The 26,789-nt window shown below is 38.5% G+C and overlaps 2 protein-coding genes across 7 annotated transcripts in view; one reads left to right on the top strand and one right to left on the bottom strand.

Annotated features, from left to right (window-relative positions):
* The window catches only part of LOC126427299 (putative zinc finger protein 66), a 138,579-nt gene extending 125,952 nt beyond the window's left edge, over window positions 1–12,627 (bottom strand). For 5 of the 6 annotated variants that reach the window (XM_050089602.1, XM_050089600.1, XM_050089605.1 and 2 more), the window contains exons 1-2: window positions 12,481–12,627; window positions 10,902–10,990 (exon numbers count right to left, since the gene is read on the bottom strand). In XM_050089602.1, coding sequence (XP_049945559.1) covers window positions 10,902–10,973 — 72 coding nt within the window. In that variant the 5' untranslated portion in view covers window positions 10,974–10,990; window positions 12,481–12,627. Of the gene's footprint in view, window positions 1–10,901; window positions 10,991–12,408 lie in introns of all 6 variants that reach the window. The other variant, XM_050089601.1, reaches the window with a different exon arrangement.
* A 37-nt stretch (window positions 12,628–12,664) lies between these two features.
* LOC126427301 (uncharacterized) overlaps window positions 12,665–26,789 on the top strand; it is a 235,530-nt gene continuing 221,405 nt past the window's right edge. Inside the window, exons 1-2 of the mRNA XM_050089606.1 lie at window positions 12,665–12,706; window positions 24,065–24,135. The gene's annotated coding sequence lies outside the window, so the exon portion shown is untranslated. The remainder of the gene's footprint in view (window positions 12,707–24,064; window positions 24,136–26,789) is intronic.

The following is a 26,789-nucleotide window of genomic DNA, read 5'->3' as shown; positions in this document are numbered from 1 at the left end:
ACCCAACTATCGTGGCCGTGCAGTTGTATTAAGTGAGAATGACAGTGGAATTTAGATGCTCCTTAGTCTGCTCCAGTTTTCTACTGTTGTGGCACACTTTGATTGTTTTGGACTTGGACTCAGGGCATGCTTATCATGCTGTGGCTGTTAACATTGCCTCTGTATATCAGCCTCAGGGAATTCACCACTGCCAGCTACCGATAGGCTGCTTTCACTCAAGTTGCGTAAATCACTATTCGAAAATTGTACTAAAATTTTGTACATTTTGATTTTTGGGGGTTTGTTGGGTCGAGTGCCTTTGCTGTACATACTGTCGAGCACTGTTAGAATGGTCACATGCTGATCATCTCTATGTGAATCACACGTCACATTCAGATGTCATCCAGACTTGTGAAAATATAGCCTGTTGGTAAGTAACAGGCACATTTGACGCTCAGAGACTGGAACAAGCAAAAGTGTGTAAAACCATCAAGTGTTACTGAGCTCTGAATGTTTTTCATGTTCGTTCACTGGCCATTTGTGAGGTGGAGAGTGAAAGAAATTTATTCCATCTCTGGGTGAGTTACTGCTTACCAGATTTAATTGTTCAAGTGTTTGTTATTTTAAAGTTGTCATGAAGTGAGCTTTTCTCACCTGTTATTTATTTACTGCTACAAGTAGGTTCTGACTACTAATTACTGGTTCTCCTTTTTGAAGGGTGTTCTTGAGCTGCTATGCATGCACATTCACATACTGAATCACTTAGGGATTTTCTACAGTATCCCTTAATAGAATTTTCACTGTGTCTGAAGCCAGTTATATCGATCGGTGCACGCTCATTCTCTTGTTAATTACTTAACTGCTCACTGGTGCAAGATTTCAAGAGACTTGCTCTGTCTGTCTGCCCGAAGGTAGCTCTAGAAATCAGTGCACCTGTTTACTTTATTAAATTATCTAGATGCACTTGGAGGTGTATTTTAAGAATTTCCTTTTTCTAGGGGTCCCGAGGCAGCTATAAATTGCTCTGTCTTCCAGTATAGCTATTCAGTTTTAACCTTTGAGATGAGTTATGCTTCTGTGTTATCTTAAAGAGCCATCTGTTTCTAGATAATTATTTGTTCATTTGTTGAAGCATTTTCTCATTTGCGGTTTGTGAAGATGGAAATTTTGAATCTAAAATCTAAGAACTGGTGTCAGACACAGCTTTAGTCGTTAACTATTGCTTTATTTAAATTGTCACTAAACTAAGGTGTGTAATGTCTTAAATTTGAAAGTTCGGAGTGGTGTTTGTAATCCTGCTAATGTATCTGACTTTAGTTATTATTCTTAAATAAAAACATTTTAATAAACAATGGAGACTCATGTGAACCCCAATCCATCTAGTCGTTCCACTTAATTTCCCCTTTTCCTGCTGGATGTTTGGTTGGTAACAGAGTATGGTTATTTTCCTGGAAGTAAAGGGGGAAGGTGTCATACTGTCATTCACTACGAGGTGTGTGTTTGCAGGTATCCACTGCGGAACATGGGGTCCCACAACTGTCCCAGTTTGTCCTCATTGAAAAATCAACAGTTTATCTAAGAATTAAAAGTTTGTCAGCTTCCATGTAAGGGCGGTGTGCCCAACTTGTGGACCACCCCTTGGTGATTAGTACCAACTGCACCATGGAGGTATATGTTGCACTAGCTGCCTGAGCTCTGGCCATGACAATCTTGTGTCAGAATGTAGTGTGTTTAGAAAGTAGTCAGCCCCATCATAAGCAAATACATATAATTCAGGCACAACTGATCCATTGGGATAATCACTTGTGCGGTATTGCACAATGTAATCTCTATTCTGAGCAGATTACATTAGCTCTGCAGTTACAGGGACAGCTGCCTTTATTTAGACAAATTAGGAGCAATAGGTGGTGAACAAGATTCTCCCACCGACATGTAACTGCTGGAAGTAGTAGGAATGCTACGGACACCTATAAGGACCTCAGGAGAATTCATTTGGGAAATTACCATACCAAATAATGTTACTGCTGCAAGCTATAATGGAACTTTCAATGTAGAATTTAAAGACAGGTAAAATCCATCATATGGATCATGGTCAAATTTATGTTTCATGCTGACACTTTGGCCATCGCTGACAATGTTGTTGTTCAGACGCTGTACCCCCTGTGTTAAGCCATGTTTTCAATCGAATTTTACATGAAAGTGCAACATCAAGGGAGTTGTAAAAATCAATTATTGGCCTGAAATTGTCACCTCGTATTAAGAGGCTACTCAGGCATAAACATTTTTGGCTATTGCAGTTTCCTCATGAACCTTTTCCTAGGTTCATAGATGAATGCATATGACCATTCCATCCCTGGAATTTCATGTCACAGAGATACAAATACTCAATAATATATTACAGAAATGCAGCCACAGGACTGTTCATGGATTACCTTCACTAATAAATGCACATCTTTTACTGAATTAGAGGCTTTGGTGTCCGCTATTGAAGTCCGAGTTTCGCAGACCAGCAGTGATGGGGTTTAAGTGTCATTATCAGGATGGGAATCGAGATTCCAAGCAATTTAAAAGGTGACCACCCATAAGGAAAAAGTGTAGGATGTGTTTCCAGTGTAACAAAGTGGGGCATTTTGTATGGCGATGTCTGGTTACATGGAAGGAGAATCAAACAGCCATCATCACACAGAATAGAAGAGGCACGGTAGTGTTCTACTGCCTAAGGGCTGGATCTGTGCCAAGTCCGAGGTACGGGAACCCCTGCCTTGTCTCTGGGTACAACTTAACCAGGAACGAATGTGTGCCCTCCTCAACTCTTGTAGTTCAGTTTCTCATTTAGATTATCTGTGGCATTTGAAGTTCCGTCATACCTGTGAATTGCCTTGTTTGCATCTGTCCTCCCAATGTTGAGCTCTCACTGGGCACATGTTGCCTCTGGTTGGCAAAACCGAGTATTGGAAAATTTTCTTGGCCTGTGAAGTGGATAGTAACTAAAAATCTTTCAGTTAACTTAATTTTGCAGTGTGTTTTTATAAGTGGTAGTGGGTTTGTGCTAGTTTGTCAAGGCAGGGTTGTTTATTTTAAATTTGACCCAGCTGAAACATTCACATTGTGCTCCTGTCAGGTTGCCACAGGAATTCATAGTGTGTTACTGTAATGTTCGCCATTTGAGCTTAGTCACCTTCATCCAGTAGAGGTGATGCTGGTACTGGAAGTTTTTGATCGGTTACCGCAGATGTTAACTAACAGATTGGACATCACCGATAAAATCCAGTACAATATTTGCCTTACAAATGACATTCCAGAGAGGTTTTCTCCATCAAAGATGAAATGTATATGTGCTTTGATTAATAATGTGTTGTTCAATGGGGTCATCAGGCCCTCAACTTCAGCCTATGCTTCTACCATATTCTCAGTACCTATGGGCAGCAGTGGAGTGTTTCATCCTGTTGTGGGTTATCGTGCAGTTAATGAGAACGTAGTTTTGGAATCTGTGCCACTTCCAAATCTGCATAATTCTTTTACTTGGTTCAGTCAGGCTCAGTATTTTGCTGTCCTGGATCTCAATCTCGCATTTTATCAGATCATGTTAACAGAGGATTCCAAGTATATTACTGCCTGCTGTACAGATTGGAGCCTCCACAATTTTAACAGGGTGCCCTATGGTTTGTCAACAGGAGTTACCATTATGTCTTGCCTTCTAGATTGTGTTATGGGTGATTTCACATTCAAGTGTGTGTCTAATTATCTAGATGGCATGGTTGTTTACAGTTCTAGTCTGTCTGAACACCTGCAACATCTTGAGGCAGTTCTGGTTTACCAGAGGGAGGTGGGACTTACTGTGAAACCATCTAAAATAACACTGGCACATAGGTTTCATCCTTGGGACATCTTAGTTTCACTGATTGAATTGATTTGACCAGGAGCATACTAGTGATTTGCGAAAATTTCTAGCTCCTAGAAATAAGAAAGGTGTGGCACGGTTCATAGGCATGACAAATTTGTTTTCGAAAGTCTGTGCCGAATTTTATTAAATTAGTCGGGTGCCTCAATGATTTAAGAAATTTCATATGGGATGAAAGTCATCCAAAATCTTCTGAAGCCATTAAGGTGGTGCTTAGTAACCCACTAGTATTAGACAAACCCAAGTTTGAGGTCGTGTTCTTCTTGCAGACAGACACCTAATTCTTCTGGAGTAGAAACTGGTAGCTGTCCTCCTGCAGGAACAGAATGGCAGGAGTGTTGTATGTTGATGCCCTATAGCAATGCACCGGAACTTTCACCTGTGGAGATGAAATATTCTATGTATGAATGGGAAGCCTTGGCGGTTATGTTTGCCCTTAAGAAATTCAGATTTTATTTTGAACACAAGGAATTTTGTTTAGAGACTGACAATCAAGCTCTTAGTTAGGTTTTGGCTCACTATTTCCATAACACCCTCTTAGGCATTTATAAAACTGTTGTCAAGATCAGACAACACATCACCTGGTCCTCCCTGTATAAGCAAGCCTGGAGGTTGGTGGGGTCAAGATCACTCAACATGTCACCTGGTCTTCCCTGAATAAGGCTGTCCAGAGGTTGGAGGAGGAGTGTGAGAGCTGTAAGGGAGCTGAGCCCAACCTGAATTCGCTCAAGGGGCTTTTAGAGTCTACCCGTTAGGAATGCCTGATGGATTAACTTCGTATGGATTATATAGGTCCACTTCCTCATGTGTGTGTGTGTGTGTGTGTGTGTGTGTGTGTGTGTGTGTGTGTGTGTGTATTAGGCACCTACTAGTTATCATGGATGACTTTTTTCGTTTTTTTTGACACATTCCGAGCAGAGAAATGACCATCCTGGTAGTTAGCCAGCATTTGTTATGAATTTTTTCTGTTTCCAGGCCACCGAGGATGCTTGACAGCTTCTGTTTCCCAGCTATTTGCGAGGTTCTGCTTTGACAATGAAATTAAAGATGTGACCACAAATCCTTTTACCGGCATACTTTGCTGACCAGGTGAACTGCAAGTTGAAGGCTGTGCTTATCTTTCACAACAAGGCTCACACAATGTGGCTCAATTTTATATTGAACACTGCACAACCCAAGTCTGAAAGTATTTACATTGAGTGTATCAATGTATGGAAGTGAAACATGGATGATAAATAGTTTAGACGAGAGGAGAACAGAAGCTTTCGAAACGTGGTGCTACGGAAGAATGTTGAAGATTAGATGGGTAGATTATGTGACTAATGAGGAGATACTGAATAGAATTTGGGAGAAGAGGAATTTGCGGCACAACTTAACTACAGGGTGGCATACGAAAGTGTTACCAATTGTTTGTTTTACAATTTACGACGCACATTAGATACTCCGCTGGGATCTCTACAGCAGTACCAGCAGAGCTTGGAAAAACAAATGAGTTACGAAATGACATGTAATTCACGATACTGCCACTAGGAGACTTGTAACCAGCAATGGCTGACAATGGAAGACTAACGACACAGCAACGATCGGCAATTGTGTTACTTTTTCATGAAACGAAAAGCCTTGTTGTGACTCAGAGGCATTTTCGACAACAGTTTAACACACGATGGGTCCCTTGGACGAAGACCATTCACGGGTTGTACGATACATTTGTACAGGAAGGAACAGTATTGGATCCAAAGCGACCTCGGCCTAAGCCTGTTTGTTCGCCGGAGAATATTGAAGCAGTACGAGCTGCTGTACAGAGAAGTCCCGGGAAATTGTGTAGAAAGGCAGCAGTGCAACCGGGAATATCCAATCGCTCCATTCAATGCATTCTTAAAAGTGACCTCCACTTGTACTCATACAAGATGACCTGTGCACAGAAGCTCACTGAAGAACACAAGCAGCAGAGACTACTGTTTGCTCAGTGGGTGGAGAATAGGGAAGAAACTCTCAACAACGTTTGGTTTTCAGATGAGGCGCATTTTCATTTAGACGGTGTGGTTAACAAATAAAATGTACGCTTTTGGGCCACTGAAAACCCACAAGTGCTTCATGAACGACATTATGATCTGAGGATTACAGCATGGGCAGCAATTTCCAGTCACAGACTTACTGGACCCTTTTTCTTTAAAGAAACTGAACAGTGAACATTATTTGAGCATGCTTCGAAATAGATTCATTCCACACCTTCTTGCTACTGCCTTGCCCTCCAACACACAGTGATTCATGCAAGATGGAGCAAGGCCACATACTGCAAACACTGTGTTGGAGTTTTTACAAGAGCATTTCAACATGCAGATCATTTCACTCAGGTTGCCAGGTCGCTTCAATGACGGACAAAATTGGCACCCCAACAGTCCAGACCTCAATCTATGTGACTCTTTTCGTTGGGGGTACCTAAAGGAAAAAAATTTCCTGAAACGTCCACGTGATTTAATGGAGCTCAGAAGACTTATTCTTTAAGCTTGCAGTGAAATTACGGAAGACGTGTGCCGTAGGGTACTCACTAACTTCAGTGTTCATTTGAAGGAAGTTAGGAAACGAAATGGTGGACATATTGAGCATGTACTGAGTTAGATCAAATCTCCACGGACAGCTCTTCATTGTAGTATATGTTCCTTTCAGATTGTATTGACAATAAAGTTTATATTCAAAATCAAAATGGTAACACATTTCGTGCGCCACCCTATAGAAGAAGGGACTGGTTGGTAGGACAGGTTCTGAGCCATCAAGGGGAAGGGTGGAGGGTGAAAATCACAGAGGAAGACCAAGGCATGAATACACTAAACAGATTCAGGAGGATGTGGGTTGCAGTAGTAACTCAGGGATGAAGAAGCTTGCACAGGATAGAGTAGCATGGAGAGCTGCATCAATCCAGTCTCGGCGCTGAAGAGCACAACAACAACAGAAGGGGTGGATGTGCTTTGCAACCAGTTTACAATACTTCTTTTGTGACACAGTGCCTCACACGAGCTCCACTGGACCCATGGGTGCCCACGTGCTTGTTTCCCCGAGTATAATGGAGGCCCCGACAGTACAGGAGTCAAGGGGCTGTTCCCCTTGCGGGTGACGGAAATGCACCCTCCCAAAGGCATGATAAAGGTATCAGGATTTATCAGACCACGCAGTGCTCTGCCATTGTGTCAACATCCAGCGCCAATAGTTACATGCCTATTTCAGTTGTTGTCGATGTCATGGCGTGGGTCATCAGCTGCATAGACTCATCATTGGGAGTGTTTGGATTATTGTGCATCCAGACACAATTGTACTCTGCCCAGCATTAATGTCTGATGTTAGTTACACCACAGTTTGTTGCCTGTCTTGTTTTAACAGTCTGCCCAGCCTATGATGTCTACCATCTGTCATGAGGAGTACTTGCCCAACCCCATAATGACTGGCCATGGTCTCACCTTTGTTTTGCCATGTCTTGAAGCCAACTGCCACAGTACTACTTCAACACCCGGCAAGCTGTGCAGCTTCCAAAATGCTCATACCGAGCCTTCAGGCCATCAAAATCTGCTCTCGGTCAAACTCAGATTGTGTGCATTCCCTATTTTACAACAAGACAAGATGCTCACTGATACTCCATGCAACTTGCGTGTGTCTGACTAGAAGACAAGGTGAGATGCTATTGCCTGGATGAGTTTATACTGATAGTAGATCAGTGATCATAACATTTTGGCTGCTGTGTGTATGGATTTAGTATTATGACTTCCAACTGTATGCTGGGCAATGCCAAGGGAACCATTCTGCAACATTTGAGGCAATTGTAAAATGCATCAATTTATTACGAGGGTGTAGCAGAAAATATTGCCTCCAAAATTTTGATTCTGTTCTTAATATCAGTTGTCATGCATATTACACCGTTGATGTGGAAATACGGAAGCGTCCGATCCCGCTCGTCTGCTTTGACCCATGACGTTACAAATATGGCGGACACGACCATAAACCACGATTCCAATATGGCGCATATAAAATCAGTACATACACATTACAAGCATGAAAATACATCGAAAAACAAACACACACACTTTCCACAAATAGCCTAATGACACTAATGGGACAAGCGCGGGAAATGGGGTGTTTTTGGGTGGGGGCAAACTAAATATAAACAAATTTAGACACCCACCCACGTACAAAACCACACAAAACGACGAAACAAACCGACATCACAAAACTCCCCAAAAAAAATCCTCATCATCTGGAATCAGACACTTCCCTTGGCCTATATAGCTCAACTGTCAATTTTATCCGTCGTATCCATTCCTGAACAAAGAAACAACCGATTAATTTTACTAAAATTACCACACGATGTACAGCGAACAACACTAAATTAACCTTCGCACAAAATCGTTAACTCACTGAAACGAATTCCACTAGAAACACAGCCGACACTCGAACAATTCTGGATAATGAGCAAAAGCAACCTGAGCCCATTACACCACACAAACGAAAACCCTGAACGTACCACCAGAGAGCACAACAAACCACAACTTGACGACATCTACAAACACGCCACACTCACAAACCAAACTCCGCGCCGTCATGACGTCACACACGACAACACCATTACGTCATGGGTCAAAGCCGACATGTGGGGTCAGACGCTTCTGTCGACACGTGGATGCTACCACTTTGCTGACACAATATGCAGCACCCTCCTGCTGAAGAGTTCTGAACTGCAGTGTGTAACATATGTGTGTGTGTGTGTGTGTGTGTGTGTGTGTGTGTGTGTGTGTTATTTAACTGTGTCAGCACGTGAGAAAACCCTCAGACAACAGAGCACCAATTAAAATAGTTCATCCACATGTGGAGCACCCTCTCCTTCAGCATGACAATGCCAGACCATAAACAACTTTTTTTTTGCACCTGCAACAGTCTGACGCCTTTGATTTATTATTATTGATCATCCTCCACACTGGCCCAGTTTGAGCCAATGAATTTTCAACTGTTTGCAAAACCTAAAGAACACCTTCAGGAACTCTACTTTGATAGTGATGAATTAGTGTGAGCGTAGGTGAGGCTGTGGGTCTGCCAACGAAGTCAAGCATTCTACAGTGACGACACCAACAACCTGGTGTCTCACTGGGAGAAAGGTGTTCAGTGCCACGGTGACTGTGTTTGAAATAAATATACAAATATGAAGAATAAATACGTTAAATTTAAGATTCTTTTAATTAAAATGCTTCAATAATTTCCGAATAAAAATTTTGTGTCATTACTTTCCCACATGTGCTCATGCCCAAAATATATACCAATTAAAAATTAACGTTTAATCAATTTGGCAAAGAAGGTGGCTTTCAATTAATATAATGTCTACATGCATCTCTTAAGGTCATAGAAAGTTCAGTCCCACTAACACAGCACACAATGTAAGAGAAGTCTTCTTGTACGTAAGAGTTACATTCTAGGCACCATTTGGATTTTTTGGTAAACATTAGGCTGTGCTACTGGTCAATTTGTTACCACATCCGTTACTTAGCTTTCACATATCTAGGTTTGGTCAGCTCACAGCCACACTGCCACCTTTGAACATAGGCTAGGCCTTGAGATGCACTATGAATCAGTCTCCCTCCACAACCAATATTTCAAGGGGGGAGTGGGTCTAGCACCACATTTTAACCTTGTAGCCTTTGAATAGTTCTCCAGTTTAGGTCCAAGGTCAATGACTCTTCAATTGCTTTTCATTTACATGACGTGTGTTGTGCATACATATCATTCTGTATGCCAAACCATTATTACTTCAGCGGTGAAAGCCAAAGACTGAACTATGTTGGGTCTAACCACTCTTTTACTGTATTTCATAAAATTTAGTGTATTTACTTTCCTACCGTTTCCTCAAAGTGATGGTTTAGGATTAGTGTTGTGATACTGCGTGTCAAATGAATTCAAGCTGATCACATAGTTTGTATGAACTATAATGAAGCACTCATATATATTCAAATGCAAATACTGCAGTAATGCTATCACAGTACTTCTGCAGTTGCACCTAAGATGGATGTTGAAGCAGACTTGTTCAGCACAGACAGTACACAATTAGTTTGCGAGATTGTGTCAGTACCCTCAATTCTGGTTGGCAGGATAAAAATACTGGTGGCACCAAGTGAAGTTATTTGCTGCTGATAGGTGAATACCCTACAAACGGTTGCACTGCATCAGATTTTAAGTGGCATGTATATGTAAGATTATTTACACCAGCAACTGTAACATTGTGGCAGTTTCACAAACAATATGCATAACAATGTGCAGCAAATGCAGAAAGTGGTTATGAACAAACCTGTCAATATTTGATGTGTAACCCCATGGCTCCATCAAAACTTTGCAGCCAACATACAAATTCATTCTGCTGTGCAACAATTTATGCTTCCATGTGATATTTGTCTGAAATTTAACTTTACTGCTGACAGTTCCACTTACATATTGTTCACATATTCAAAGTAAACAAAATGTACTTCTCAGATTAGTGACCATGCGAATGTCACTTTAAAATTATTTATAAATACTTTATTTTACATTATCAATAAATAAATTACAATTCCCATTCCATACCACAATACACTGCAATAATGCATTAACTGCAGCCATACCATTTATAATTTTAAAGGCACTGCTAAGATTCACTATAGTCATATTTATTCTTAAGTTGCACATTAAGGTTGTCATTTAAAAGAAGTGTATCAGAGCAGAATATACCCACTTTATGGCAACCAGTTTGTCAGTATAATTGGGTTGTGCATTAAAAAAGTTTTCCATGTTTACTAAACATTAAATTAAAACTCTTGCTCAGTTCTATGTGAGGTTTAATACGAGGCTTATTTCAATGTACTGTGCAAAATGTCATATTTAAGACAAAGTTCATCAGTTTAGTAAACAGAATTATTCATGTTTCCAACTGTATGACATCAATTGTATGTATTCACACATCATACTGGACACAGAAATTAATGAAACACTTAAGAAATACAAGTAAGCCACTTACCATGAAGCATAACTCAGTTTGTACTTCATCTGTTCCCTCTTTTTTTATCCACATAGTTGGCTCCTGGTCCATGGCTTCAGTTCTACAGTCTGAAAAGAAAAAGCAATCAGATAAGAAAGGTACATGAGGTATAGCTCAAAGGCAGTATTTTCACTCATCTATTGTGTGCAGTAAATGGGATTACACAGGAAACAGATTCAAAGTGGATGAGGAAAAGTGTGATTAGTGATATAAACTCATTTAGATTTCTCAGGTCACGAAGAGTGAACAATCGTAAAATAACTTCAGCATTACAAACAATCAAAGCAGTCAATAAATTGCAGCAATATTACTTAATAACACCAAATATTTCATTCTACACTTGGTTCATTGTGTTAATTTCAGTGTGATAGGGACATGATGAAAATCAGGATGTACGGATTGTTTATCAGTGAATATGCATTTCCAACATAGGCACTACCTCGAAACTTCCTTCATCTGTATTCTTTCACGGATGTATGCTCAATTTACAGTAAGCATCATCGTTTTAGAATCTGTACCTGCTATTAAAGATAACCATATACCTGTACCGTAGACAGCACACTGCAATGCGGAAGTTCTCAATCTTGATTACCATCAAGATTAAACGTTGGTTAGTATGTTCTTACAAAACATTTACTGAAACGACTTCATACTAACTGTAACTATGATGAATGATCTATTGAGTTTCGATGACATGTAATGCTTTATGTTAGACAAATTACAGTTAATCTGTACCTTGTATTTCGCCAGTTCGTAAATAATGTTACAGTACTCTAATACAGAACTCCATTAAAACCCACACACTACAACAAACTGGTATTAACACATGATTAGACGAATACTATCGACACGAGTAATCAAAGCACAGTGAAAACTAACAAAATGCAACAGAATTACAGCATTTCCTTTCATGCGAACATACTCAAACCACGAAATGATGTAGAAACTGTGGGCACTTGAAATAGTGCTTACATTAGCCCTACAATCTGGAGCCGCTATGTGTCTACATCACATCACACAAAATTATCATCACAATCATTATTACTGCTAAGTAAGTCAACATAACCGTACTAACATAGCGAATGTTTGGATTTCACTGTCCGCCTTTTATCGTTAGTCACGAAGTACATGAAGGAGAACACTGCAATGACGAACTGCTCCTGACAACACGTTACACTCTCAGCCGTTTCTTTTACGAAGATACACGTAGCGATTTTACCGGACAGGCCAAAACCAAGCACTAACAACTCGGGTATTTAGTTGTTATGAACATAACCTGAAAAATTACAACATTCACACACCATCACAAAGCACACTAGGTGATGTGATCACAATTAAATACAGAATAAAATCTCATCCTTATGTACCCATTAAAAATTAAAAGATACAAAAGACAGCAGCCTCAAACATCAGTCATCACAAGATATTCGCGAACTATTACACTCACTCATCAAACTCAAGTGTTACTGTGATACAAATTAAGTACCATGTTAATTTACTTCCGAAACACATTTCTTCACTTATTCCTGCTTGCTGTTTATAAACGCTTATAAATTACCTGGAGAATGTCACACACAAATTTACATAACACTAGGAGAGGTTGCAGCTGACTACACAGTAGACGTCACGAAGAGTGCCAGTATCGCTACACCAGCAGATGCATTCAATACTAGCGTCAAGCGTGAATCCGACATGCGCAGGAGGGGGTACTCCAAGCTTCTTGTTGCTCGTTGGGACACCAGCTTACAGCAGAATTTTACGTCTTCTTCAGAGAGTGTTACGAGGTATGTAATTAATTGTTTTTGCCGTATCTTCTATAGTTTTTACGTGCATTAATTTCAGATAGACTTGATAAATTGAATGTTTTAGTTTTTATTTGCGTCTGAATAGGAAAAGCGAAGTTTCTGTTAAGGACAGTTTCGCGTGTACGCAAACGTTTGTTTACATTCTTAAATTACATTGTTAAATGCGCGGCATTATCAATTAAGTCAGTGCATAGTACTCAGTATTTAAGTTTATTAATGTCATTTAGACTCGGTATATTCAAGATACCAGTTTTTATACGTTTTATTAGGTCATTTTTCGCCTGTACGTAAACGTTTGTTTACATTATAAATACGAAGGTTAATCAGTTTAAGTTAGTGTTGAATACTCAGTATTCACGTTTATTAGTGTCATTTAGCCTTGTTACATTGAAGGTAGCAGTTTTTACACGTTTTATTTGGGAAAAGTCATACTGACAGTGAATTCTAAGCTCACTTGCATACGTTTGACCAGCGCAACCTGCGACCGTTAACAGTTAAGCAAACGTAAAATACGCGGTAAGTTCGTACATACAGTTTAGGTAGCAGAAAGCCAATAGTCACCTCGCCGTCTGCTTAAATTCCTTAGCTGTTCTGGACATTAGTGATCGTGTACTGTAAGCCCATCGGTTCCTATAAAGTAGAGTTCGTATTTGTGCTTTACATTCTGAACTCTTATTGTTAGCTAATGGTTTCGTTTTGTAACTGCATCTGTCAGTGTACAATACTTAGTATTTAGGTTTATTTGTGTCATTTAGACTCTATACAGTGAATGTAGCCGTTTTTATAGTTTTATTAGGTCATTCTCGCGTGTACGTATACGTTTGTTTACACTGTAAATGCGAGGAATTATCAGTAGGTGTATCTCACCGTTGGTTACTGTTTAATTTTTTTAAATAATATTCACTAGATAGCCCCTAGCAGTTAACTGTAGGTCACTGTTTTTTCCTGTAGTATTTACCTGATAGCCCCTAGCAGCAAAATAAGCACCAGATCTAGCTTCTACCATAGATTTTTATTGTTTTTCATTGTTGAGTGCCCTTTCTGCCAACTAGAGTGTAGTTGTTTACCTTGGGTGGCAGTAGGTTTCCTTAAGTTCCTTATAGTGAATCGCATATTAGCTAGATGGATAGGGACTGTCTGTTGTGTGCAGATGCAGGAGGAGTTAGCCACAGTCCAAACGCAGCTTGAAGCTTTGTTGGCCACAGTCAACAGACTCCAGAGTGCCACCTTGAGGTGCGGTGGGGATGGGGTGCCTGGGGGCAGGCTCTGCAGTACTAGATGTGCAGGGGGGGGGGGGGGGGGGGGAGTCACAACTCTCTGTCACTGAACCAACCTACACTAGTAACATAAAACTGTTTATTTGCTGAAATTAATCATCAATGAGGAAAGTAGTCAAAAAACCTAACTCAAAAACTGCACAAAAAGACTGAAAGCATTACAGAAACACACACGTGAAAAAATATCCTAAGTGTAAAAACAAAATGAACTCCAAACACTGAAGAGATAGTCAACATAAATGAAATAAAGGAGAAATTTTTAAAAAGAAAATCTGAAATTAAATATAATGTGTCATTTCTTATTAATGTGCTCTATTTGTATGTATACAGTCAATTGAATAAAGTTTAAAAAAAAGGTTCAAGTCATGGCTGTAATACAAATTTTAATTAATTTCTTCAGCTTCTATCATTATCAAAGATAAAGCTCAGACTCATACACCTCAAGGAAACCTTAAATCCATCAGTTCATGAAATGAAAGAAAATGGTCTGTTTTATTCCAATTGTGCAATAAAATATGCAAAGCAATGAAATACAGGTGTATGAAAGATCTTTATTCATTTATGAATATTTCAATACCATAAACAGATGATCATTTATAGTTTTTGTCTGTCTGATGGAGTGTATGCGGTACTTTCGCTCCTGTGCACTTCACACATGTAAAACAGACATCAAGGTACTTCAGACCTCCTGTTTGTGCATTAGTCAGTACAGTAGCTTCTCTCAAAAGTAACATGAAGAATGACAGAGTGCTTGGATCATTCCATGGCTGACTGCTGTATCCTCGGGACAAGTTTTCAAATGCGTGATTAAGTGGACTAAAATGATTTTTCTTCTAGTCAAATTTGTCACCACCCTTTCTTCCTCAGACAGACTATCAATTACATCTTGTTGACACAAGACTGTGTGTTACACTTATTGAGGTACACGACTTCAAGACTCTCACTGTCAGAATCTGTGAAGGAGTTACCACTTATATCAACATTGAATAATTCATCCCCACTGTCATGCCGAATCTTCACAATTTCTTCCTCAATAGAAGGGTTGAAAATATAAACATTTGGATCAATGGAGGCATCCAATCCCTTGTATTAGTTTTGACCCGTGACGTGAGAATGTTGTGGTGTGTGACGTCATGACAATGCGGACTTTAGTTTGAGTGTGTTGTGTTTGTAGATGTCGTCTTGTTGCGGTTGGTGGTGTCCTCAAGTGTATGGTCCGCGTATTATGTGGTGTACTGGGTTCATTTGGGTATCGCTGCTTCAAGGGTGCATTTATTGGTCGTGACTCTTATAGAACAACAGAAATTGGTTTCAGTGAGTTAAGAGTTAAGTTTGTGTTGTGTTTATGTTATTGTGGTGTCGTTTGCTGTTTGTCGTGTGGTAAGTCATTTAATTTAATTTGTGGCTTCTTTTGTCAGGTATGGATATGTTTTCTAAGTTTAATTGGGTGAAGGTTGCGGGGGGGGGGGGGGGGTTGTTTTGGATGTGTGTTTGTCGGGGGGGGGGGGGGAGTGGGGTGGCTGACCTAGTATGTAACGCTGGAACTTTTTGGGTCTAGTGTAGCAGGGGATACAACCCGTCGGCTTTGGACAAGGACGTCACAAGCCGCCAGAGAGCAGTTTACCATTTTCGCTTTTGCTGTTATGTTTCAGTTTCGTTTTTTTACTGATTGCTTAATAAAGTGGATCTGTTTATTCTATCTCGTGAGATTTTTTTTTTTTAAAAAAGCCAAAAAACACTTATCAGCCACTGAAGGGAGCTACAACACTAAGAAGAATCGCTTCTCAATTGGCCACTTGTGACGTCATTGTCCAAAGCCGACGGGTTGTATCCCCTGCTACACTAGTCCCAACTTTTTTGTGGTAAGTAGCCGTTTTTTTTATCTATTGTTCGCATATTATGATGATGATTGGTGGGGTATTTGTGTGTTGTTGGGTCGGTGTTATTTACTGCATACGTTGATTACTGGTGTTTTGGTATCGGCACTTGTGGTTGATTTATGTATCTTAGGGGAAGCAGTCTCTTTCAATTTTTTTGTTATCGCCAGTTTATTTGAGTTACATTTGTCAAGACCAAGTGTCCGATTCTAATTTGTGATCGTAGCTGTGTTTTGGTATCTTGTGCTGCTGTTGACAAATGTAGGAGGTCAAGGGAGGTGTCCGGATCCAATTTGTCTTCGTAGGTATTTTGGTATCATGAGCTGCTGCTGGTGTATATAGGTCAAGGGAAGTGACCAATTCCAATGAGGTGTCGTAGCTACTGTTTTGGTATCGTGAGCTGCGATTGACCTATATAGGTCAAGTGAAGTGTCAGATTCCAATTTTTGATGGTATGGGTAGTCGCAGTGTTGTTATTTTTTGAGCTGTCAGTTTTTCTTTTGTGGTAATGGCAATTGCTGTTGAGCTATGTAGGTGAAAGGAAGTGACACATACCTGTGAATATTGTGAGTGAAGTGGAATTGGGGAAATTTTGATTGGTTTTGTGTCATTGTCATGTTTGGTTTGGGATCGTGGTGTGTGTTTGTAGGTGTTTGTATTTAGTTTGTCCCCACCCAAAAACCTTCAATTTCCCACGCTCGTCCTGTTACTTTGATTATATTTATAGATTAAGATGTGTGTGTTCTTTTTTTGTATATTTTTGTGTTTGTAATCGAGTTTACATAATGTCATAGGCACCATACTGGAGACGTTGTGAATGGTTCTGTCTTCCATATTGGTGACGTTATTGGACAAGGCATACGGGGTGGTATCGGACATTTCTGTAATCCCAAACATTTTTATTCTAATCTTGATGAACAGTAAGATGAAGTAAAATTGAATGCAGTGAAATAAGATCATAGTAGACACAGTACTACTACCAACTTAGCAGCCAGAACTGTGAGAAACTGCTAAAAAATGGTTCAAAGATCTATTGTGCACTAAAATTCATGAACAGTACACAGCTGCCTGCAAAGTTGCACAATTATACTTGTCATTAGTGGTCAGGGGACAGCAGGATGGCTTGAGTTAACTCATCAATAGCGCTCAAGGAAAACCCACAAGCTGTGCTCAAACTCATCAACAGTACCTGGTGAGTGGCAGAACATGAAAAGAGTACTCAACAACAACAGTTAAAGGACAAAGGGCAGACGAGACAGTGATTGGCGACAGAAATTAATTCGGAGGGTAGGCTCTGAAATTGTTATTTTGTATACAGCTCAGTTGGTCAGTTTTGTTCTGCATCATGCGACAGAAACAAGTGTGGGCATTCATAGTACTGAATCATATCAAAGAAACACTGTTAATAGAAACCAAGTTAAGGAAAAACTGTAGTGTCCTACTATTTTGAACCAAACATCACAAGAAGTGAACCATGTATGGATTATCCCTGGACAATAAGAATAACAATGATGATGATGATGATGATGATGATTTATTCCACATTAATATTAAAGGGAATAATTTTCAACGGACAAAACATCATGCTGTGTTAACTGAAGCCTGTGTCTTTTGAAGGAATTCATTGTACATGTGCTATGCCAGTCAAAGATATCAATTCATTTTGAAATGTGAATTGACCACCTAGTATCTGTTAATGATCAACTTTGGTGGCAAACACTGAACAACGCAACTAGCTGATAGTAATAATTTGAATCTAAGCTTGCTTGCTAAAGAGATTTGATTTTGTAACGCCAACTACAGACTTACGTAAGTGCCAAGAGCAGACATTATCAACAAATATTGACTGCAATAGCAGACAGTTCTGTTTCGCCTCCCTTTCACGTATCTCGATGAAGTGAAGAATACTGCCTGGGCATAGAAGAAGGACATTACAATTTCGCTGATCTTGGAAGTGCTGGTCGGTAGCAGTAGGAGGTTTGACAGCCAGAAACCACACTTTTGAGAGTAGTTGTTCGCTGATGAGACTTGCATTCTGGAATCAGTTCATCAGTCTGTTTCCGTTTGATCTTGCAATTTCCTTTATTTTGTGTAGAGCTGATTGCCAGTATTGGGCTGACATTTTCACTGGCATTTGTGTGTCTCAAGTACCATGTGCTCCCTTTGTTAAGTTTCTGGTTTCCGATTCGTACGAGTGCCGTTTTGTGTGGATTTATTTTTTTCCCTGCCGCTTCTTCAAAATTTATGAGGGCTTATTGTATTCTTGGAAAGTCTGTCTTGTCTCTATGAAGGATCCTATGTTGTCAGTGTAAGCTTTACATTTCGCTGTAGTGCCGGGCAACTTGATTCCGGTGATGGTGTTGGTCTTCCGCTGAAGTGGATCCAGGGCCATGGCAAATAATGCCACTGAGAGTGGGCAACCTTGTCTCACCGACCTCTGAACTTCCATTAGTTTTGTGTTACGGCTGTTTATTTATGGCCTGGAGGTGGTGCTCTTAAGTATATTCATTATTATTCAGGCATAGTTTTTCTAGAATCTTGTAAGGATAACCGTGGTTCACTCTAGTGAAGGCCTTATCAGAGTCCACCGGCACAATCGTAGCATCATATTTGTTTACTGCTGTAATGCCTATGACTTCTCTATATTCGGCTAAAGCCTCATAGGTGGCCCTTCTGGGCACGGTACATGTCTGGTGAGGGTGTATCATTTTCTTCATCAGCACTTTTAATTTGTCTGCCATGCATTGTGCTGCTATATTGTAGTCAGTGTGATAGATCTGTAATCCTCTATTTTTCACAATGCTGCTTTCTTCTGCATTAAGATAGTGTGTAACGTTTTGAAGTTTTCTGGTATTTTTTGACCACCTGACGATATCCCAGTATGTATGGTAGAATTCAGTGAGAATCCCATCCATCCTGTTGATTTTCTAGCTGTGCTGGATTTAACGGTGATATGGACATCATCTTTTTCCATACTTCTTTCCAGGTTCAATTTATCTTTGTCCGTCAGAATGACATGCAAGATGTATATGAGGACATCTGTTGTGACATCGCTCTATTCCTCTGTCTCAAACAGTTGGCTGAGGTATTTATGTACCTGCTCCAGGATTCCTGATGTTGCTGTTGTAGTTCTATTTGGAGTTCCTTAATTTCTTTTTTGTCTTGTTTTTGCAATTATCCTCCTGATATGGTGCATTGTGGCCAGCACTTCATTCATCGTCTGCATCTGTTGGCTTCTTGTTTCGATTTATTCTGTTTCTGCTTTTTGCATGTTGATGAGTTTCACCTTTATGTGCCTTAGTTTGTGCAAATGCTCTGCCTTGTTGTCTGCTGGATCGTTTATTTCATCTCACATGCACTGAGTATGAAAGTGACTGTTTAAATGGCTTGGTGCATGCTGTAATTAGTCTGATTTTATGTTCATGGGTCCTATGGAAGTGAAATGTAGGGAGTTGAAAGAATCTTTGGAGTCTTCATGTAACAGTGTTTCTGGAAATTTGTTAAAGAGGATTTAATGACATAAATTGCAGCTGCCTTCTGGAGTCTGCCACTTCAGGTGTCTCAACGTTTCTGAGGTGCTGTTCTGTGGGTCACACAAAAGTGTGCCCATTTGTGTCACTGCCTTTCTTAATTTGTATGTTCAGTTTTCCCTTTTTATCCTATGTGGCATGAGTCCCACACAGATCTAAGCAGTGTTCTAAGATGTTATGCATGACTGTCTTGTAAGTGGCCTCCTCTGTAGATTGCTTGCACTTTCCCAGTATTCTGTCAATGGACTGAAATCTGCCAATTGGTTTACCTTCAACTGAGCCTTTGTGGTCATTCAATTTCATATACTTACAAGTTTTTACGCCCAGGAATTTATATATGTTGATTGTTACAAACTTTGATGACACCCATATGTTTGATTTTTTTACTAGATGCAAAAAAGCAAACACTTAAAAGTACCTACAATACATTTTTTTAATTATGGGTGAATATGAAATGCAAATTTTACAAATTCATTATGCAAGACTGTTATATAGGAACTTTTCAACAGAAATATAAGGCACACAATAAAAGAAACTTATTACTCTTGAGCAGGAACATAAAAATTTCGTGATGTGCCTGACATTTATTTGCGATACACCAATGTGTCATGACACAGTGGATAAGAAATACTGTTGTGGTGTACACCAGGAAGTAATTCTGCTGAAGAGTCTCAGTCTAAGATAAAACATGCTGTACCCTGTTTACCTAGAAAACATCAACCAAGGAAACCTATGTTGTTTGATACCCATATTACCATACTTTTGTTAATAAACATTGGTGCGGTATTAAGCCGAATTGTTTTTATAAATCAGGAAATATGCCATCTACCTTATTCCCTCAGTCTTTGTCTTTGAGGATGGTATGTGGAGTAAAACAAATAAATAAATACAAAAATTGTAGGGTGGGTGTTGTGTGTTGGAGGTTTTCAGAATTCGTGCTTGTTGGTTTGGAGGAGGTTATTCTGCTTGAAATAACTGTAAATATTTGTAGAGATGTTGTACCTCAACAGAATTTGAGTGTTGGTCCATAGGTTCAAGCGATTGCCACAGTATATCTCTTGTTTATTTTTAAAACCAGTTTTAATATAATATTTGAGTTTCCTTTAATACCTGTAGTATTTTCAATTTTCTTATTTACTACAAAGGCTACACTTGTATTTACTCCCACTCTTTTCATCTGTAATAAAACATATGGCCTGATTTTAATTCCATTTGGTCTGGATTTTTTCAACGCTTCTGATAACCTTTTTACATCTTATTTGGTCCTAATTAACTCCTCTTGCAACTCCACTAATCTAGATCGTGATCCCAGAGCTCTGCAGTTTATTGTCACTGTGTAAGAAGTTGTAGAAACTTTTTTGATTCTAAGGCCCAAGTGATCAAATGCAGAAGTAGCTGTATGTGCCCTGTGGTCTGAGGCTATTGCCCGAGTTTCCTAAGTACAATTTTATATATTCAGCATTACCCATTCTGTATTAGAGTATAACTCTTGAGTCTTTAGATACTTTGGAAAGTTGAGGCAAAATTGACGTAAGATAGCACTTATACTGTGCTTGCTTTTAGTGATGACATAGCATCACACTCAAATCTTAACAATTTTTTTCCATTTATGGACTTCATTTTTACTTTCTGCTCTGTTGTGGTTAATATGAAAATAGTACCAGGCCCAAAATTTTGACAGAGTTAAGTCTCTTCTTGGAAAGTTTTGTGTTTGAAATTTCAATGCAAGCGAGAAAAAGTTTATTTTCTACAAATTATAAATTTTCTCTATATTATTTATTAATGTACCATAAACCTTGTTATAATGTTGTATTTTTTATCTTATCTTGAGTCCCGTCTTACATTTGTAACTTATTTTACATATATACCCCTCTACTTCATTGTGTGCAATACTATGTTACAATATCTTACTTATTGATAGTAGTAGTTCCTTTTACCGTATTACTGATTGTTTCACCTCTCCATTCATTTGTTATTTCAAAATAACTTCTTTCTTTTATAATCCCATGTTAAGGGTTTCAGAGTTTTGCATGCTTACAGGTTTGTTTTGTTACATTCCTGATTAACAGAAAATTACTTCTGAAATGTTCACATTCTATACAGAATGAATCTTATTTTATACACATGGTTTGAGTTACACTAAAACAAACAGAGGAGTGTCAGAAATTTGACCCCATGTTACTTACAGAGTAATTGGAAAAAGGTAGATGAGATATCTCATGTATAAAATTTACTCTGTGAGCTATTGATTGATACTGTTTTTGGAGACAGCAATGTCATGTAGATCGAAATATGGTGTGACATATGTACCAGGCACATCAATACTGCCCCTAATGCATTGTGTACGTGCTGTGGTGCCAGTGATGAAAACTAAGTAGCGAGGCACATCATTATTGAGAAATAGCGTATCATATGAAATGGCAGTCAATTAGATACATTGTCATGATGGTTTCTGAGTCTAGTAGGCAACCTGACAAGAAAACTATGAATAATTATGCTGGAAAAATCAAAATGGTTATTATATAACCTGCTCTCCTATTATAAGCCCTTAGTATCATGATTATAGTGATAGTTTTCTGCTTCATACAAAACATAAAAAGAAAAGGATTAAAAGGAAAAAAAAGATAAAAATGAGTCATTCCATGTTTGATGAACACAGAAAAGTACAATTTTCAACCTGACCCATTTCGATATTCATGAAATTTGGTGTGTCCGTTGCACATGACTAGAGAGTGAAAAATAACAAATTACAGAATTTTAGCACAAGTAAGACAGGAGTAATGACCACTTGAAGCTGTAAAAATGTGCAGATAATTCGACAAGTACTGCTGACAAAAACGGCTGAAATTTCCATTCTAATAAAGACACAACAGTGAACCAGGTAATTTTGGAAAGGTCTTGAAACAAGTTTTTCAATGATATGCAAGATTGTCATTGTTGAAGAATGTACACAAGTAAGGTCAGTGACCTTCTCCTTTGACCTTGAGTATCGAAAAACATGCCACCTTTGAAACTGATGAAATAATATATTTTCTTCTTCATGTTACACTGTACAACAGTAAAAAGTCAGGATAGGGTGATAATGGGATTAGGAGATATAAATTAATATGTACAGGAATGTGCTGTTAATGCAAAATAAATTGTACTCAGACTCTGACAATATAACACAAAGCACTGAAGAACATGTTTATTGTTAAAAAGGTGGTGGTCTAAAAATGCACTGGAAGGTAACGATGTAGGCGGGCCATTAACAACCTAACAAATATTGGATGGTAGTGTGCCTTGCAACATGTACACAGATAGTTGCTGCAAAAGGTCTTGTGTCTTGAAATTATACAAATCTACCAGGAAGATGGAGTTTGAGATCATCATGGATTGCTGTAACCCATTCAGGGAAGATGGACACAGCAGACGTAAGAAAAATGTATTTAAAGTGCAAATGCAGATGATTGGTGGCATAATGACAGACTACAAAATATGTGGTAAATGTAGAAAAAAATTAACTCAGGGACAAAAGTGTGTGGCTGACCCAGCTACATTGAAACATGTGGAAACCACAAACCTGTATTTCTCCTCAGATGAGTCACACATCTGCAGCCCCAAAAGTTGCTTTAGATGCATTAAATGATAGTTAGGTATCTCTTGGCAAATCCCCAGTGAAAAAGAACAGACTGGAAAAGAAAAGATATGTGCAGAAAAACCTTGAGCAAGTTCTGAGTTATTGAGAAGTAAATACATACCTAGTGTGGAAAAAAATGCAGATTATGAAACAAATGTTGAATCTGAAATGATAAAGCAATTGAAAGAGAAATTCAGTACCAGCACCAGTGAGAAGATGCAGATGCTGACACATCTTCTGAAAAGTTGGAGCTTTCGAAGGATTGAAAATGAATTTGGATCCTCTAACTATTTAGAGAGAAAAGCAAAACAAATATGGTATCTTAGAGAATCCCAAGCCAAGACCTAAATTTGTCTTAAGTGAACAATTGTGAATGGTGTCATAGAATTCTACAACAGAGACATAATAAGCCACTGTTTGCCTGGGAAGAAGGATTTTATTTTTATTAATGAACAGGGTTTCAGGGTTCATAAACAAAAATGACTAGTGTTGTGAAACCTGCATTAACTGTATCAGGTATTCAAAGATGAAAACCCAGGACTGATGATAGGAATATTGAAATTCTGCCAGTTGTGACCCAAGAACTGTGTTTTGGCTGGTGCAGGCAGAGTACCATAGCTGGTAGATGCGCAGACAATGGGGCAAGTGTGGGGAGATCAGTGGTGGTGGGGCTCTGGGCAGGCACTGTAGGGTAAATACTGAGTGCTGGAGGGCAAGTGCTATTCTAAACTGAAGCCTACACTCACATATTTTGTAAACATTAAGAGAGGCCCCTCATGCCCACATTCGGATGGTGCCTATTCAAAAAGATCTGTCAACTCTTCTGTGGTTAGTATCCAAAAAGAATTCCACCGAAAATACAACGATTAATTTTCTCCTTGTTTGTTAACCATTTGTAACTTTCAGAGAAGTGTCATGAATGGGAAATTTTGAGGAGAACCTACACATTTCTCTTGTTGCCGTGCTAAAATGTGCTTCTTTTGCCAAAACTCATCAGAGTTTACACAGTCTAACCACACTAACGTGTTGTGCAGATGCAGTTGAGAGAGAATCCTTACACAGTGGTTCATTAAATTTATCAAGAGAGGAACTGGGGAAAACTAAGGTGAGCATTTTATGAAAAAAGCACATCCACGGTATGAAATAAACATGTAATGAGTTCATTTATGTTGTTCCAAAGCCCATAGCATTTCTTGCTTCACCAGCTGTTGATGGCTCTTAAAAATAACATTCCTTCACTGAAAATGTCTGTAGTTAGTGGAACAATATGGTAGATAATGAAGAATTACATAATAACCGTATGGCAAAACACTTCTGTTTGTGTGCTATCGTTTGTCAAACTCTCATTTTGATATCTCAAACCATTTATGAAATATGAGGAATGTTCTGGATATATCACCTTAGCGTTATTGCTGGCACTGTGTGACCACAAATGAGTATGCTACGTCAGATCAATTTTCTCGAGATTGGTGACGATTACAGACCTCCACCAAGTTTAAAGAAAAATTCAATATCTTAGCTAAATTTCAATACACAGCAACATATTATGTAACATGCACCGATCACAAAGTCATAGCGACACCAATTTTTCATTGCAAACTTTTTCGAATTTCGTGCTGTGTCTTACTACCACGTAAATATCACAACTATTATGACCAGTAATGAAATAATGGGCACCTCATAATGAACCTGACATATAAAGCTGCAAGGAAAGCAAAAATTATTTTTTTAGCAAATAGTTTCTGTAAAATCATTTAAAAAAGATTGCAGGGCATGTGCCTCGATTCTGTCATCACCGACCGGCTGAAAGATCGACGTAGATTGAAAGTTTTTGCAGTAACTGTCTGCTAAGAGCTTGACCTAAGGCTTGTATAAATACTGAAACAAATATATTTAGCCCAAATGGTAATACTTTAAACTGAAAGTTTATTCCATCATATAAAAAAACTGAGTATGGTTTTGAATTGTCACTTAATCTCATCTGCAAATTGCCAAATCCATCAAACTAAAGTACTTTGCTTCCTCAAAATGTACTAATATTTCATGGATGTACACTGATATATCTCCCTCAGTCTCTATATGTCTATGGAAAGTACATGCATGTAGCATGAGGTGAACCCTGTCTGTAACCTTTCGTACTATCAGTAAAGGATTGTTGACGGCACCTATGCTACATTCTGTATCATTATCTGTCATCTTATTAATATCTTCTTGTGCTTAAGGTTTTAAACGTATCAGTACTGGTTAGGATTTGCAGAAAAATAGTCCTTTATTCTTAACTTTAAAATTACATATATGATTGCCTATGACCCCTAGTTTGTTGGAAACATTTTCTCATGGGTACATAAAACATGGTACAATGCTTCCTTTTACATATTAGTTAATAAATCAGACTCGTATACAATTTTTATGAATGTAAGTGATGTTAATTGTAGCTGATTAACATTTTCTTTCTCCACTACTTTTGTATTATTTACTAAACGGATGTGATTTAGCCTCACATATTTAGTACTTACTAAGGTGGTGATGTAAATTGTATTCCGTCATGGTGATTGTCCACATTGCACTTCATTGATGATGCATGGAAGTCTAAAATCACTTTGTACTTCTTCAACCAATCTACTCCATAAAACACCTGAATATTTATATGAAGTCCACTAATAAAATTCATGTAAATGTAAATGGTCCAATTTTGATAGTTGCTCTTGTTTCCCTTTTAATTAAATTGCTCTTTGTACCTTTCACTCTGATAATATATACGCCAGTTAATGGTAGTATTGGGAAAAAATCTTTCACTGTTCTTAAAGATATTAATTCTTGGGTCAGTCCATATCAAGTGGTCCAGCGTTGGTAGCTTGACCATCTCAGAAGAAACTGATATTCAGTGGGTGAATTCCCTCATGTTTGGTGGACTCTAGATTTTTTGTATTCGTTATCATGTAGAAACAGCATTCATTTTGTTTCGGGCTGCAACCATTCTTTTGCATTTAGAAGCATCATGTTTTTTAAAAAATTATACAGTAAGCAGTGGCCCCAGATCTTTCAAATAAGCATGTAATTCAACATACACTAGACTATAAATTAAAACCATGATCATCTAACTAAATGTATTTCTTAATATATTTTTAATGGGTCAGATTTATTGGTTGCAAATTAAAAAAAACTAAATTTTTGAACAGTATCTCTCCAAAGAAGGAGTAATTTGTTGGTCTTAATATTTTTGGTGCTATACTACATAGTGTAGTTACTTTTTATGGAGTGTCAATTGTGAGGAGCTTACACTTAAAAAAGTTCACTTTAAAATAAATAAATAAATAAATAAATATTGAATTTGTTCATTCTCTGGCCAGCAGTATCTTTGTTGGGGGACCATTTAAAAATCTGAAAATTACACACTCAATAGACCTTTATGATGTCGAACTTCAGTATAAATTTCAACCTTGAGATTCAATGGGAAGCTACTAAAAAAATTACCAGTATGAGTTGGAAAGACTTTTCTTATTGTCGGCAGTATCTGGACTAATAGATAAAGTGTATCAGTTACATAATTTAAGCATATCTATGATCACTTTTTTTTAAAAAATGAGCCAGCTAATTGCATTGATCTTGTTCTCACCTTATTTGTTTTTACTACGTTGTTCATTGAACAACAGATAAGTTTCCTCACTCAGTTTGGGCATTAGGTTAAAAGTTCGGCCAGTCGCAGTTGTAAATTCCATGGGAGATTCCATGGGAGACATGTTCTTCAGTACATTTTTA

Source organism: Schistocerca serialis, chromosome 11 (assembly GCF_023864345.2).
Source record: "Schistocerca serialis cubense isolate TAMUIC-IGC-003099 chromosome 11, iqSchSeri2.2, whole genome shotgun sequence".
In the NCBI taxonomy this organism is placed as follows: domain Eukaryota; kingdom Metazoa; phylum Arthropoda; class Insecta; order Orthoptera; family Acrididae; genus Schistocerca; species Schistocerca serialis.
This window is presented reverse-complemented; position numbering and strand designations above follow the sequence as displayed.